The sequence below is a fragment of the Macaca thibetana genome, chromosome 16, assembly GCF_024542745.1.
Source record: "Macaca thibetana thibetana isolate TM-01 chromosome 16, ASM2454274v1, whole genome shotgun sequence".
NCBI classification, from domain to species: domain Eukaryota; kingdom Metazoa; phylum Chordata; class Mammalia; order Primates; family Cercopithecidae; genus Macaca; species Macaca thibetana.
Window position 1 is genome coordinate 13,617,361 of NC_065593.1, and position 15,661 is coordinate 13,633,021.

The 15,661-nt window shown below is 49.5% G+C and overlaps 1 protein-coding gene across 4 annotated transcripts in view; it reads right to left on the bottom strand.

The window, feature by feature from the left end:
* DNAH2 (dynein axonemal heavy chain 2) overlaps positions 1–15,661 on the bottom strand; it is a 122,338-nt gene that overhangs the window by 89,142 nt on the left and 17,535 nt on the right. For all 4 annotated transcript variants that reach the window (XM_050765148.1, XM_050765147.1, XM_050765149.1 and 1 more), the window contains 10 exons: positions 14,811–15,039; positions 13,521–13,631; positions 13,106–13,344; positions 9,913–10,104; positions 9,060–9,217; positions 8,489–8,576; positions 7,607–7,812; positions 6,999–7,128; positions 6,550–6,732; positions 4,818–5,032 (listed from right to left, as the gene is read on the bottom strand). In XM_050765148.1, the coding sequence (XP_050621105.1) occupies positions 4,818–5,032; positions 6,550–6,732; positions 6,999–7,128; positions 7,607–7,812; positions 8,489–8,576; positions 9,060–9,217; positions 9,913–10,104; positions 13,106–13,344; positions 13,521–13,631; positions 14,811–15,039 (1,751 nt within the window). The remainder of the gene's footprint in view (positions 1–4,817; positions 5,033–6,549; positions 6,733–6,998; positions 7,129–7,606; positions 7,813–8,488; positions 8,577–9,059; positions 9,218–9,912; positions 10,105–13,105; positions 13,345–13,520; positions 13,632–14,810; positions 15,040–15,661) is intronic.

Genomic DNA, 15,661 nt, shown 5'->3' on the forward strand with positions numbered 1-15,661 from the left:
AAGAGCAAATCTGATCAAGTTATCTTCACCTCCTTGAAGTGTTAATAAGTTTTGGAAGCTGCAACTGACTTGGATTTCTTTACTGGTGATGAGCCCAGACTTTGAAAATCCTTCACTGTGATCATGTTCTTTCCCTTCCATTATTTACTGGATTGAGGCAGTTTTATCTTAAAACCACAAAAATGTAAAGTATCCTATAACATCTCCCTAGAAAACAATTCCCAAAGGACAGGAACAGGTACCTCTTCTATCTCAAAGATGTGTTTAGCCATTATTTGGGTTTCAGATAACCCCAGGCCATAAATATTTGGCCCAGAGTTGCCTTGATAAGCTCTACTATCAAGATTATGCAAAAGGTATTCCAGACAAGAGATGATAATAGCAGACAGAGAAGTTGTCTCCTCGTTTATCCTAACTAGATGGACACTGTGCTCAAATTTCAGTAAACAAAGCGATGCAGAGGGAAGGGAACCAAGTGCGGGAAGCGCAGTTGAAATCCATGAGCACCAAATAGTCAAGAACCTTACAGAAACTGTACAATTTACAAGGCCATCAATAGTAGACTGGTTCATTAAATTACAGTACAGCCCATACTATGAAATACGGTAAGCCAGGAAAAAGAATTAAGTAATTCTATACATACAGAATGAAAGATCCCCACATAAATTGTTAACCTCAAAAAAAAAAAAAAAAAAAAAAAAAGCAAGTTGTGACCGGGTGCAGTAGCTCCCAGCACTTTGGGAGGCCAAGGTGGGAGGATCACTTGAGGCCAGAAGTTCCAGACCAGTCTAGGCAACACAGAAGACCCTGTCTCCACATTAAAAAAAAAAAAAAAAGGCAAGTTGCAAAAACGCTGGTCATAATGTGATTCTATTTTATGTATGCAGGATATATTTTTGATTACATGATAATCATGGTTACCTCTAGGGATTGGGAATATGTGCTGAATTTTCAGGTTTTCCCTTACATACATCTTTTTGTTTTGTTTTGAGATGAAGTTTCACTCTCGTTGCCCAGGCTGGAGTGCAGAAGCGCATTCTCGGCTCACTGCAACCTCCGCCTCCCGGGTTCAAGCGATTCTCCTGTCTCAGCCTCCCAAGCAACTGGGACTACAGGCGCCCGCCACCATGCCCGCCTAATTTTTGTATTTTTAGTAGAGACGGAGTTTCACCATGTTGGCCAGGTTGGTCTCAAACTCCTGACCTCAGGTGATCAGCCCACCTCGGCCTCCCAAGGTACTAGGATTACAGGCGTGAGTCAGCACGCGTGCCATTCCTTTACATACTTCCACATTAATCTTTTGTTTTTCTTAATGGTGAGCATATACTGTTTTTGTCATTTTAAAATCCTCAGTAAAGATTTAAAAGATTAAAGGAAAACAACCAAATGAAATGGGGGTTGGGGAGGCAGTGATAAAAATACACGAAATCATTAAATGTGGTTATTCTTAGGAGTATTTTTTTCTTCATTCTACTTTTCTGCATTTTGCAAATGTTCTAAAATGATCAATAATTTTATAATGGAAAAAATCATTTTGAAAACACTTTGAATATATAGAACAATATGTATATTATACTACTATTTATGCACAAAAGGATACTTAAGTAGACATATATGTCTATTCTTGGAATATGATACAAGAACCTGGAACACTGACTCTCTTCAGAGTGAAACTGGATCTCCCAGGGGACAGCAGAGGAGCAGGCTTTTCATTCTCTATCCTTCTGTAGAATAACTTTTGAATTTTACACTGTATGCCTATATTAGCCCTTTGTAAAGGTTAAAATGTTTTAAAAATGAAAACCATTACATCACTCTGCTAAATTTGTTTTGAAAATATTATCTTCATCAGGTTTTATGAGGCAATTGTTTTGAAAGGGCAAGAATGCTTGTTGATTGTTCATTCTTTGTGAGGACCTTTGCATGAGTCATCGGCTGCACGACAACGCCAGGAAAGGGTTTTTTAAGTAGATGAGGAAACTCAGACTCAGAAATTCAACGGCCCGCCTGAGGTCACGTGGCAAAATGCACTGGAGTTTGAACTTGAGACTATTTAGCACTGAAGTTCTTGCTGTATCTACTCTCACTGGCTGACTCCTGGCGAGTAGAAGGAGGTAGCCACCAACCAGTGCTCACATAAGGCATTTCTTTTTTTTTTTTTTTTTTTTTTTTTTTTTTTTTTTGAGACAGGGTCTGGCTCTGTTGCCTAGGCTGGAATGCAGTGGCACGATCACAGCTCATTACAGCCTCATATCCTGGGCTCAAGCAATCCTTCCACCTCAGCCTCCTGAGTAGCTGGGACTACAGGCATGCACCACTACGCCTGGCTAATTTTTGTTTATGCCCCCACTGATCTCGGACTCCTGGGCTCAAGCGATCCTCCCGCCTTGGCCTTCCAAAGTGTTGGGATTTTAGGCGTGAGCCACCGCGCCAGCCACATATGGCTTTTTTTTTTTTTTTTAATTTAACTTTTATTTCAAGTTCAGGGGTACATGTGCAGGTTTGTTATATAGGTAAACTTGTGTCCTGAGAGTTTGTTGTGCGGATGATTTCGTCACCCAGGTATTAAGCCTAGTACCCATTAGTTAGTCTTCCTAATCCTCTTCTTCCTCCTGCCCACACACAGCATTTCTTTACCTCTTGTCTCAACTTTTGTTTTCTCTCGGATTTCAAATGTAAATATTTGGCCAGACACAGTGGCTCATGCCTGTAATCCCAGCACTTTGGGAGGCCAAGGCAGCCAGATCACCTGAGGTCAGGATTTTAAGACCAGCTTGGCCAACATGGCAAAACGCCATCTCTAATGAAAACACAAAAATTATTCCGGCATGGTCGGGGGTGCCTGTAATCCCAGCTCCTCCGGTGGCTGAGGCAGGAGAATTGCTTGAACTCAGGAGGCAGAAGTTGCAGTGAGCCGAGATTGCGCCACTGCACTCCAGCCTGGGCGACAGAGTGAGACTTTGTCTCAAGAAAAAAAAAAGAAAGAAATGTAAAGATTGATCATTAGTGTTTAATGAAATCCTGTTATTTGAATACAATCCCTTATTTCACAGAAAAAGGACAGCTGGTGAACCGTGTGCGCTCATATCCATAAACTCCAAGGGTGTCTGCACGGCTTTCCTGACACAATGCCTTTGCGGGTACCCATCTTGATGGGAGAATGTGTCTTGCAGGTTCAACCCCATTATGCGCTTGCAAATGGCATAACTAGGCTAACTCTGGCCTAGCTTCTAACTCTTCTGAATCTTATCATTGATTTATGAGGCAATGTTTACGTGATCGTGCTTGGCCATAACTCACAAAACCAGGAAGCTAAGTAAAGCCAATTTCCAACAACCTCACTGCTCGGAGCCTTTTCTCAAACCTGGCCACGTTCACACTCTGCTCCTCAACGGCCTCCTCGTCCGTGCGGCTCCCAACATCCCTGTCTTCCTCACTGATGCCTCTGCCTCACCCCTCTCACCTGACACTACGCTCTGCTTCTCCGTCCTGGTTCTTTTGCTTCCTTTCTCAGCCAGAAGGTGCCCTCCTCCCCTGGTTAGGCCACCTTTTGCTGCCCAGGACAGACACTCAGCCTCATCTGTACCTGGGACTCCATCTGCACACAGGACTGCTCTGGCAAAGCCCCTCCCACATTTGGCCTCACAAGTATGGACTTTTTTTTGGGGGGGGGGGACGGGGTCTCGCTCTGTCCCCCAGGCTGGAGTGCAATGGTGCGATCTCGGCTCACTGCAACCTCTGCCTCCCGGGTTCAAGTGATTTTCCTGCCTCAGCCTCCCGAGTAGCTGGGATTATAGGTGCCCGCCACCACGCCCAGCTAATTTTTGTATTTTTAGTAGAGACAGGGTTTCGCCATGCTGGCTGGGCTCAAGCATGGACATTTTATGAGTGGAAGCCAGCACTAGTAGCCACAGTCTCAAAGCATCTTATGTGGACAGGAAGCCCCCCTCCAAGAGTAGAGCTGTTGACTTAGAGAGCAGTGGCCTAACCTCCCTGAAGGCAGGGACTTGGCGTTGTATACATTCCCTGCCTGTTCCTATTTCAGTTCCTGACACATGGAAGGCGCTCACTATATATTTTTAATAAATTAGTTAATTGATTAATTACATTTTAAATAATTGTAGTATGACAGTTTCATAACTGTAAAGCTGTAGGAGAGGGCATGGTCTGACAGCCCCACCAACGCTCATGAAAGGCGCAGGGTTTGGGTGACTTAGCTGAGCCATCATGGCCATCTAGTGGCAGAACAGCGACATCACTGGTTTAGTCGGATAGTGGAGTGGTTTTTGTTTTTTGTTTATGAGACAGGGTCACTCTGTCGCTCAGGCTGGAGTGCAGTGGTGTGATCTCAGCTCACTGCAGCCTCTGCCTCCCGGGCTCAGGCAATCCTCCTACCTCACCCTCCCGAGTAGCTGAGACTATAGGCTTGTGCCACCACGCCTGGCTAATCTTTGCATTTTTTGCAGAGATTGGGTTTTGCCATGTTGCCCAGGCTGGTCTCGAACTCCTGGGCTCAAGTGATGCACCTGCCTCAGCCTCCCAAAGTGCTGGGATTACAGGTGTGAGCCACCGTGCCTGGCCGATCATTGTTTTGCTTTGTTTTAAGATAAGTTATAAAATTAAAATGTTGATAGCAGGGTGGGAGGTGGGGAGAGACAAAAAGAAAAAAAGAAAAAAAGTAAAATGTCAATAGCAAACATATTGTAATATAAGAAAGAGAGAGAATAATGAACAGAGGAGTCAAAAGATGGGAGTTAAATTCTTGGGAGAGCTGCAGAAGGGGAGTGTGGGGAGAAGGGGCCAGGTGGCTCCTGTACTTGTCAAAGTTGACATCCAGCATGCCCGCCTTCTCCTGGCTGATTCGCAGCAATGGGGTATCCAATCGCCGAATGCAATCCTTGTCCAGTGTTGATGTCCACTCTTGGAAGGTTTTTCGAACCAGCTCATCAATGGCCTGGACCATCAGCTGATAGGTGTGCACACTCTCCTCTCCAGTCCCAATATGGGGCAGGAAATGAGCACCAGCAAGGCACTGAGGGGAAGAACAGGCAGGTGGAGCCGGCCTGCCACCTTCCTCCAGGGGCCACCATCTCCCTGAGACCTACACACGCGTGCATGCGCACGTACCCCAACAATATGCATAAGGCTTGCTATGGAGACGGATTGAGTTTTGATAACTTAGAAGGAAGGTAAAGCCAAAAAGGAAGGTGACAGGAAGAGACCAAGGCACAATGAGAAAAGGAGTCAAAATGAGGAAAGAGAAGCACAGAGAATTCGTTTAGGAAAAAAAGCTGGGAAAAAAGGGTCAGTCACAGAAGGAGCAGGATATGAGACACAAGGTTGAAAACCAGTGTCAGCCCTTCCTAGCCCAGATGTAGCCCGCCAGGCCCAAACCTGCCTCCAGCTATCTGCAGGCTGCCTAACTCTCTACCAGAACCAGCTGCATGATGGCAGGTCACTACCTCAACAGCTTTCAACTTGTATTCCCAAAGAGTGTGTGTGTGTGTTCGTTTGTTCATTTGTTTGTGACGGAGTCTCGCTCCATCACCCAGGCTGGAGTGCAGTGGCGCGATCTCGGCTCACTGCAACTTCTGCCTGCCTCCAGGGTTCAAGCAGTTGTCCTGCCTCAGCCTCCCGAGTAGCTGGGATTACAGGCACCTGCCACCACACCTGGCTAACTTTTTGTATTTTTAGTAGAGACAGGGTCTCACCATGTTGGCCAAACTGGTCCTGAACTCCTGACCTCAAATGATCCACCCACCTCGGCCTTCCAAAGTGTTGAGATTACAGGTGTGAGCCACCATACCTGGCCCCAAAAAGTTTTAAAACAATGTTTTTTTGTTGTTTCTTTGTGCTGTCTTTCCAGAGAGACCAGGCTGTGTAAGGGTGTCACCTGTCCAGGTCTCTGGATCATGAGGCTGTATCTTCTACTGACCCAACACCCTAGATACCGGCCCTGTTCCTCATCTGCAGCCTGATATGAAATTCCTAAAATGAGGCTGGGCCTAGTGGCTCACGCCTGTATTCCCAGCACTTTGGGAGGCTGAGGTGGGTGTATCACCTGAGGTCGGGAGTTCGAGACCAGCCTGACCAACATGGAGACACCCCTTCTCTACTAAAAACACAAAATTAGACGGGCGTGGTAGCGCATGCCTGTAATCCCAGCTCCTCGGGAGGCTGAGGCAGGAGAATTGCTTGAACCCGGGAGGCGGAAATTGCGGTGAGCCAAGATGGCGCCACTGCACTCCAGCCTCAGCAACAACAGCGAAACTCCGTCTCAAAAAAGGGCGGGAGGGAGGGAGGGAGGGAAGAAGGAAGGGAAATTCCTAAAATGGCCCATGTTCCACCAGCCTCACACACTGCCTCTGCGGATCTTAACCCACGACTCACTGAACTGAACCTGCCACTCCCCTCACCGACATAGGTGCTGGTCGTGAAGACTCTTCGGGGAACCTCTCAGGAGCCGTCCCCCATCCCTCCCGGCGCGGCACAGCCTGCGAACCCGGCCGTCTCACTGACGACAGAATTTGGAGAAGACCAGGCACTTACGGTCATGACTCTGTCGACGCGACGCCGGAGGAGGTGCACCCAGCGCGCCTGTCCGGAATACTGGGCCATGTAGGGCTCCAGGTCTGGCCACTTCTTGTTCCGTTCACGGTTCACCAGGGCCAGCTCGCTATTGAACAGCATGTAGAGATCCACCGCCTTCTTGTCATAAGTCCGCTTGATAGCCTAGGGAAGAAGAGGAAGAGGCTGGCGACGTGCCCGGGAAGGCGGGTTCCCTCCGGTCACTCATCCCCGAGGAAAGCTGCACCCCGCTGCGGGAGTCACACTCCCGGGGACCCCGAAGCCAGGGAACAGAAAAAAGACAAGAGGCGCCCGAATTCTGGACATGGAGAAGGGCACACGTGGAGGCAGGAGGGCCTCCGGAAGGCTGGGAAGGGACTCCAAGAAAGCACGCGGGACGGAAAGCCGAGGAGGCCGCGGGGCAGCCGCACCTCGCGGGCAGCAAGCCTGTGGAAGGTGTCCAGCAGGAGCACGCCGTGCTGTACGTCCCGCACCAACTCGAAGGCCGAGGTGATCAGGTTCTGGGTCATCACCTCCAGGTCCTTGATTCCGGCCCGGAACCTGCACCGGTGGAGAGGCATGGGGCAGCTGAGTGCCCTCGCCTGACCCCTGGTCCACCCCCGAGGAAGAATCCCATGCGTTGCTGAGGACGGAGGGTTTCCTGTGTGCCGGGCCCTCTAAGTACTTTAACCTACACGAATCCATTTAATCCTCAAAACAATGCTGTGAGATAGGCTCTATCACCAACTGTATTGCATAGAGGAGGAAGTGGAGACAGCTGATGGAGTAATTTGCCCAATGTAATATATCTGGTATGTGGCAGAACCAAGATCTAAGTCTGGAAAGGCTCACTCTGGAACCCTCAACCCGAGTTGCCACCCCCCTCCCCTGCACTCTCTCCTGTCCCCACTTCCCCACCACCCTGATCCCAATCTGTCCTTCCACCATTTCTTTTGCACACTCTTGCCACTCCTCCTACTCTTGGTTCCCTGATCTGCCTTCCCTGCCCACGCCTGGCATCAGCCTGTGGTTCCCTCACTTATTGTAGTCTTCATGCCAAGAGGTGTTCTTCACATCCAGGATGCCCCCGCGAACAGCTCGCAGCATGTGCAGATTTTTATGAAAGATGTCCTCAATCTCCAGCAAATTCCGTGTTATCTGTGGCCCCTGGGCACCGAAGAAGCAAGGAAGGGGACCCTGCTTGCCATCTTCCCAGCGGGCGAAGTGATACTGACAGTCACATACCTAAAAAGAAGCCAGCGTGAGGGTTCCTGCTTTCCTTCCAAACTCGAAAGTCCTAACATATTTGGTTTAGCTTCAAATGTCTAAAAACATCACTGCAAGTGACGGCAAGTGAAAAAAAAAGAAAAGAAAAAAGAAAGTATCTAAAAACCAGGGAGGGCCAACCAGCTGCAGGGCGCTGCTGGAATGCACTTTGGCTGCAGAATGAAATATGAGATAGTAGGGCAGCAATAAGAGGCAAATGCCAGAAAAAGCAGTGTGGTGGTAGGACACACAATTGTGCAGGAAAAGCCAATGTGGTGAGTGTAATTTTTTTTTTTTTTTTTTTTTTTTGAGACGGAGTCTCTCTCTGTTGCCCAGGCTGGAGTGCAGCAGTGCGATCTCGGCTCACTGCAACCTCCGCCTCCCGGGTTCAAGAGATTCTTGTGCCTCAGTCTCCCAAGCAGTTAGGATTACAGGTATGTTTCACCATGTTGGCCAGGCTGATCTTGAACTCCTGGCGGCAGGTGATCCACCCGCCTCAGCCTCCCAAAGTGCTGGGATTACAGGTGTGAGCCACCGCACCCGGCCATAAGTTCAATATTTAGCCTCTGCCCCGTTTCCCCTGGTTCCTGGGGTGGGGGGTGGGGAGGGATTCTGGAGGGTCTGCTGTTAGCTTTTGGTTCTTCAGTCTTCCCACCTCAATAAGGTCCTTGCAGCGCTGCACGAAGGCATCAACCTGAGCAAAGATGCTGGTCTGGTCTAGGACCCAGCCCCGACTGGAGAACCTGTGTCAGGAGAAAGGCTGACTGAATCGGAAGGCAAGAGCACAGTCCAGCTATGTAAAGCTAGACCAGGAGCCCTACATTCAGGGAAAGCCCTAGAAAACCAGACTCTGAGAAACAACTCTGCTGAATCCCAAAGGAAGAGACTCAGGGGGAGAAGAACCAGACAGGAGACAGAGCATCTAAGTTCTAGGAGCCGATTCATACATAACGGAATTTTAGATGATGGGGTCAAGATAGGAGGAAAAGACCAGATAGGGTTCCTGGGATCAGGGAGGAAAGATTATTAAAATAAGGAGAAGCCAGGGCAATGAGCTACAGTATCTGTATCCAGAGAGAAAACTTGGCCAGATGTAGAAACTCCTGGGTCTAGGAAAATACAACCAAGAGGCTAAATAAAGTGCACACGAAAGAAGTCAGACTCTACCGTCTTACAAGGATGACAAGGGAGTTGAGATATGGGGTGTTACGGGAGGCATGTCGTACTCTGTGTGCATCTGCACAGCCTGTAGGTAGTGATCTTTCCAAGCATGACAACAGAGAATGCAGCCTTGCAGATCCTCCTTGCTGGAAGAGACATATCCCTCAAAGATCCGGTCCAGGGAGATGGCGTGGCAGCATAAGCGGATGATCTCATTGCTCATCTGCGGAAGGAGTCCCCACAGCCTCTGTCCCCGCCTCCTTGACATCCAAGTCCTTCTCTGCATCCCCTGCCCATGCCTCGTGTCTCAGCCCCCTACTCCTTGATTTGAATCCTGAAACTCATCCCACCCCTGGTTCTCCACCCCTGACCACACTAACACTTCTGGGTTCCATGCCCACTCCTTGTCCTAGGTGGCCCCTTACTCTGCCTCAGCCGAGCTCTGCAGCCGCCCTGCCCAGCAAGGTCTCAGCTCAGTGTCCCTTCTCCCACTCTTTGGCTCTGTCACCCCCAGTGAATGCACCAGGCCCTGCTCCTCAAGAGCCCGTGCTGCTTCCTAAAGCCCTCTCTCCCCCACTGCAATCTCCATCTTGAGGAATGAGAAGAGCTTTGCCTTCTGCACAGCTCAGCTTGGGGGTCTGTTCTTCCTGCTGCTTCCCCGTGTTCCACCAACTCCTCTTCTGAAGCCCCTCTTCCTGCCTAAGCCACCTCCACCTAGAAACAGAAAGTCCAGCCCAGGCTGCAATGCGGAGCAACCCTAAAGCAGATGATGCCGGTAGAAGCCTTCAGTCTCTGAGCAGAAAGGTCAACCTTCACTACCTTTTCAACCACAGATCCTCTGCCAAATGCATTGCCCCTGCTTCAGAAAACCTGGCCACCCTCGTAAACCCCTCCACCCCGCCCTCGGCATATGCACACCTTTCGGAATAGTGAGGTCAGTCTCTCCCGAGTGTTGTAGTGGGGAGAGTTAACCCAGATGATGCGGATGAGACTGATCAGCTTAGGGAGCTTGCTAGAGATGTCCTTGGGCTTCATGAAAGCCAACTCCTGGTAAGGTTCCTTCAGGATTGACAAAAAGGTCAGGTTTGACTGTGCTTGACGCGAGCCATCCTGGCAGTAAAAAGAGACGAGAAGTAGATTTATGCACCAGAAAGCACTGATTCAACACAAGTGCTTTTTTTTTTTGAGACAGAGTTTTGCTCTTGTCACCCAGGCTGGAGGGCAATGGTGAGATCTCGGCTCACTGCAACCTCCACCTCCCGGATTCAAGCAATTCTCCTGCCTCAGCCTCCCGAGTAGCTGGGATTACAGGCACTCACCACCACGCCCAGCTAATTTTTGTATTTTTAGTAGACATGGGGTTTCACCATGTTAGCCAGGCTGGTCTCGAACTCCTGACTTCAGGTGATCCCCCCGCCTCGGCCTCCCAAAGAGCTGGGATTATAGGTGTGAGCCACCACGCCCGGCCCACAAGTGCTTTTTAACCACCTTCAACCCCATCCTGACTTGCCTGTACGAGGAAGCCCTCCCATCAGCCCTACACAGTAGCGATCATTTCAGGTCTCTGTGAGCCCTCAGAGCAGAGTTAGCACATGTCAACTTTTCTGTCTTTTCTCATGTGTGTGTCCCAGCTCCCCCACCAGACTGAGAATTCCCTCGAGTCTAGATTTTTCTAGATTTTGTGTCTATTCCTGTTCTCTCCAGTTGAATTCAGGACTCTGCACTAAGCGGACACTCTGTTGCTGTTGATCAACTGGCCACACATCACTCTCATTTGTCCCCATAGTTGTCACCCAGTTCCCCTCACTGCCCTGTTCTCAGCCAGGACTTTAGGCTTCTCCAGTTAGTTCTGGCTCAATTCCCTTAATACCTAACCGAAAATTTCACCTAGGAAAACAGGTCTTCTATCTGTACTCTACAGGCCACTCTTACCTCCTGTGTGACCTAGCACCAGCATAATCAGCTTGTCACATCATATCAATTTTTTTTTAATGTTTATTGGCCAGGTGTGGTGGCTGACACCTATGATCTCAACACTTTGGGAGGCCGAGGATCACCAGGAGTTTGAGACCAGCCTGGACAACATAGTGAGATCCTACCTCTACAAAAAAATTAAAAATTAGGCCAGGTGAGGTGGCTCACACCTGTAATCCCAGCACTTTGGGAGGCCGAGGCAGGCAGATCACGAGGTCAGGAGATTGAGACCATCCTGGCTAACACCGTGAAACCCCGTCTCTACTAAAAATACAAAAAATTAGCTGGGCGTGGTGGCATGCGCCTGTAATCCCAGCTACTCAGGAGGCTGAGGCAGGAGACTCACTTCAACCTGGGAGGCAGAGGCTGCAGTGAGCTGAGATCATGCCATTGCACTCCAGCCTCGTCGACAGAGCAAGACTCTGTCTCAAAAAAAAAAAAAATTAACAATTGGGCTGGGTGAGGTAGCTCATGCCTATAATCCCAAAACTTTGAGAGGCTGAAGTGGGTGGATCGCTTGAGCTCAGGAGTTCGAGACCAGCCTGGGCAACATAGCAAAATCCTGTCTCTACAAAAAATACAACATTTAGCTGGGCATGCTGGTGCGCACCTGTAGTCCCAGCCGCTTAGGAGGCTGATGTGGGAGGATCCCTTGAGCCCAGGAGGCAGAGGTTGCAGTGAGCAGAGATCCCACCACTGCACCCCTGCCTCCAGCACACTGTCTCAAAAGAAAAAAGAAAAGAAAAGGAAAGAAAAAGAGCCAGGTGCAGTGGCTCACACCTGTAATCCCAGCACTTTGGGAGGCCAAGACGGGCGGATCACGAGGTCAGGCGTTTGAGACCAGCCTGACTAACATGGTGAAACCCGGTATCTACTAAAAATACCCAAATTAGCCAGGCATGGTGGCGGGCACCTGTAATCTCAGCTACTTGGGAGGCTGAGGCAGGAGAATCGCTTGAACCTGGGAGGCAGAGGTTGCAGTGAGCTGAGATCATGCCACTGCACTCCAGCCTGGGCGACAGAGCCAGACTCCATCTCAAAAATAAGAATAAAAAAGAAAAGCCGGGCGCGGTGGCTCACGCCTGTAATCCCAGCACTTTGGGAGGCCGAGGCGGGCGGATCACGAGGTCAGGAGATCGAGACCATCCTGGCTAACACGGTGAAACCCTGTCTCTACTAAAAATACAAAAATTAGCCGGGCGTGGTGGCGGGCGCCTGTAGTCCCAGCTACTCGGAGGCTGAGGCAGGAGAATGGCGTGAACCCAGGAGGTGGAGCTTGCAGTGAGCGGAGATGGCGTCACCGCACTCCACCCTGGGCGACAAAGCAAGACTCCGTCTCACAAAAAACAAACAAACAAACAAACAAACAAACAAAAAAAAACAAACACACACACACAAGAATAAAAAAGAGGCCGGGCGCGGTGGCTCAAGCCTGTAATCCCAGCACTTTGGGAGGCCGAGATGGGCGGATCACGAGGTCGGGAGATCGAGACCATCCTGGCTAACATGGTGAAACCCCGTCTCTACTAAAAAATACAAAAAACTAGCCGAGCGAGGTGGCGGGCGCCTGTAGTCCCAGCTACTCGGGAGGCTGAGGCAGGAGAATGGCGTAAACCCGGGAGGCGGAGCTTGCAGTGAGCTGAGATCCGGCCACTGCACTCCAGCCTGGGCGGCAGAGCGAGACTCCGTCTCAAAAAAAAAAAAAAAAAGAATAAAAAAGAAAAGAAAAAGAAAAAAAGTGTTTATCCCTTTTCCTTGGATTTTCCTTGGAAGGTGGATTCAAACAAAGAAAAAAAGTATTTATCTTGTAATTCCTGGACTGAACCACATGAGCTCATCTTTGGCTCCCATGCTGTCTAGTAATCCTGTTTTGTGTAATCTTATTTTCCCAGCTGGGTGGCAGGGGTTGTGCTCGCAGAAGGTACTCTACGTATATTTATTGGTTAACTTGATGTCTCCCTCCTTAGGGAACCTCTATTCTACTCTTTTATACTCTCCTGCAAGTACAAGGCTGAACCCTGGGTGGGTCAGTCTATGCCGTCGAAGATTGCCTTGGCTCCCTCTCCTTAGCTCCCTGTATCATCCCAACCATTGCCCGCTTCTTGCTGAGCCTGAATCCTTTGATTCGCTCACAAACCTGGATCTGCTGTGCCAGCTTCATAAAGGGCGCCAAGTAGGACGACTTGGCAAGGTGCAGGATGGATTCAACGTGCTTCACTCCCTTCTTCACCAGCTGTTTACTGATGCCAGACAGGTCCATGCATCGGTTGCGCCAGAACTCAATCTCCTCCAGAGGACCTGAATTTTCTCCTGTCTCCACGGTCTCCTGGGCACTGAGCACCTCCTTTATCTGCCGGGTCCAGTGGATCATGGAGGCTGCAGGCGGGAGTACAAAGTCTCCTGAATTTCTTCACACTGCTTCCCAACGGCATCCTTCCCTCTCCCCAACCCCGACAGAGACCTCCTAACCCAACTCCATTGTCAGCCTCCAGGCCTCCCCTTTCCCTCTCCCCTGTGATCGCCGGGTGACGCTGACAGTGCCAGCCACTCACTCTCTAGCCGCTGCACCAGCTCTTTGTCCTTTACCACCACTTCAGGCTTCATGTTCATGGCCTCCGCAGGGATGTAGAGGACCGTGTGCCCCTCCAGTTTGTACCGAGTGTCTAAGGAAAGGAAAGTTTGTGGAAGTGGACAGAGGGGATGAGTTCTTGCTGGCCCCGTAGGAATCATGGTTGATGATCCGTGGGGACCAGGAAGTATACGCATTTCAGGAGAGCAGGCGGGACAGATGATGACTTACGCTTTTTTGATATCGAGAAATGACCAAAGGCAAGAGGGAAACCTCATGGAGGTATAACGAGAAATTGCCAGAAAATAAGGTCAAAGATCTGTATTACGCCTTCAGCACTCTCTACCACGAGACATGCGAGTCCCCCCAGTGCCCTCACAGTACCTGTATTTCCCCTTCCCCTACATGTGCTCTTAGAAATTTCCAAGTCTAGGCTGGGCGCGGTGGCTCACGCCTGTAATCCCAGCACTTTGGGAGGCCGAGATGGGCGAATCACGAGGTCAGAAGATCGAGACCATCCTGGCTAACACAGGGAAACCCCGTCTCTACTACAAAAATACAAAAAAACTAGCCGGGCGAGGTGGCGGGCGCCTGTAGTCCCAGCTACTCGGGAGGCTGAGGCAGGAGAATGGCGTAAACCCAGGAGGCGAGCTTGCAGTGAGCCGAGATCCGGCCACTGCACTCCAGCCCGGGTGACAGAGGGAGACTCCGTCTCAAAAAAAAAAAAAAAAAAAAAAAGAAATTTCCAAGTCTAAATTGAAGCAGGTCTGGTCAACCAGTTCTACAACAGAAAAGTGTGTCTGGATCAGAAAGCAGATCTTGGCAGGGCACGGTGGCTCACACCTGTAATCCCAGCACTTTGGGAGGCCAAGGCAGGTGGATCATGAGGTCAGGAGTTCGAGACCAGCCTGGCCAACATGGTGAAACCCATCTCTACTAAAGATACAAAAAATTAGCCAGGCATGGTGGCGGGCACCTGTAATCCCAGCTATCTGAGAGGCTGAGGCGGGAGAATCGTTTGAACCCAGGAGGCAGAGGTTGCAGTGAGGCAAGATCACGCCATTGCACTCCAGCCTGGGCAACAGGGCGAGACTCCGTCTCAAAAACAAAAAAGAAGAAGAAGAAGGCGGATCTTGTACCCTATTCTATCCATTCAATAAGCATGCTGAATACTTCCTCCACACAGGTGCTCAGACGAATGTCCCACCACCTCACTAATTGTACAGTTGGGGGACACTAAGGAGAAACTAGTCACTCCAGTCTTCCCACTTACCTGTCAGGCAGGCCAAGAACTTGTGCAGATGAGAAGCAAAATGATTTCTAATGCTCTCAGGCCAGGTTGTGTTTGCAAAGATCTGAGGGGCAAAGACTCCACTGACCAGCCGAAGCAGGGCCGGGATATAGGGGCCCCGCACCGTCCCAAACTGCACGGTTGCCTCAAAGTTCTCCCGGGTGATGGGGACCGGTGCTTGGCGAATGAAATAGACAAGCTGGTTCTGGGTCTGCATGGAAGACAGCAGATCAGAGTTCAGTCGCCAGGCCCAGCCATGACACCCAGTCACGAAAGCCCGGCTGAGTTCTTTCTCACATCCCTCAGGGTATCCTGATCCTTCTCTAAACGGAAGTGCCACGAAGTGCTTCCTGTTCTTTTCACGGATATAAGATTCCATATCCAGAGATGTGGGGAGGAAATGCAGAGAGTATGCCTTGAGAGTAGGGACTGTACATTTTGTCCAACTTGGCTCTAGAACCTAGTACAGTGCCTGGTATATAGTAGATGGTCAATAATGTTTGTAGAATGGATCGATAGAAAGAAAGGATGGAATGGAGGAAGCACATCAGCCAATGAAAAAGCAGAAAGGAGAAGGACTGGAAGGAAGAGACAGTTGTCTAGGGTTTTCCATTTTGATAGCATATGTTTCTCCCAAAATTTTACATTTATGCTTCAGTTTTGCTTATGGTTTTTGTGGTTTACATACAAAAGCATATATCTTTCACGTAATTAAATATAAAACTCCTTAAAGTTCTGACTGCTACATACTTAGAAAGGCCATGTCCTCCCTAATATCCGACTCACCTGTTTCTTTTTTTTTTTTTTTTTTTTTGAGACGGAGTCTTGCTCTG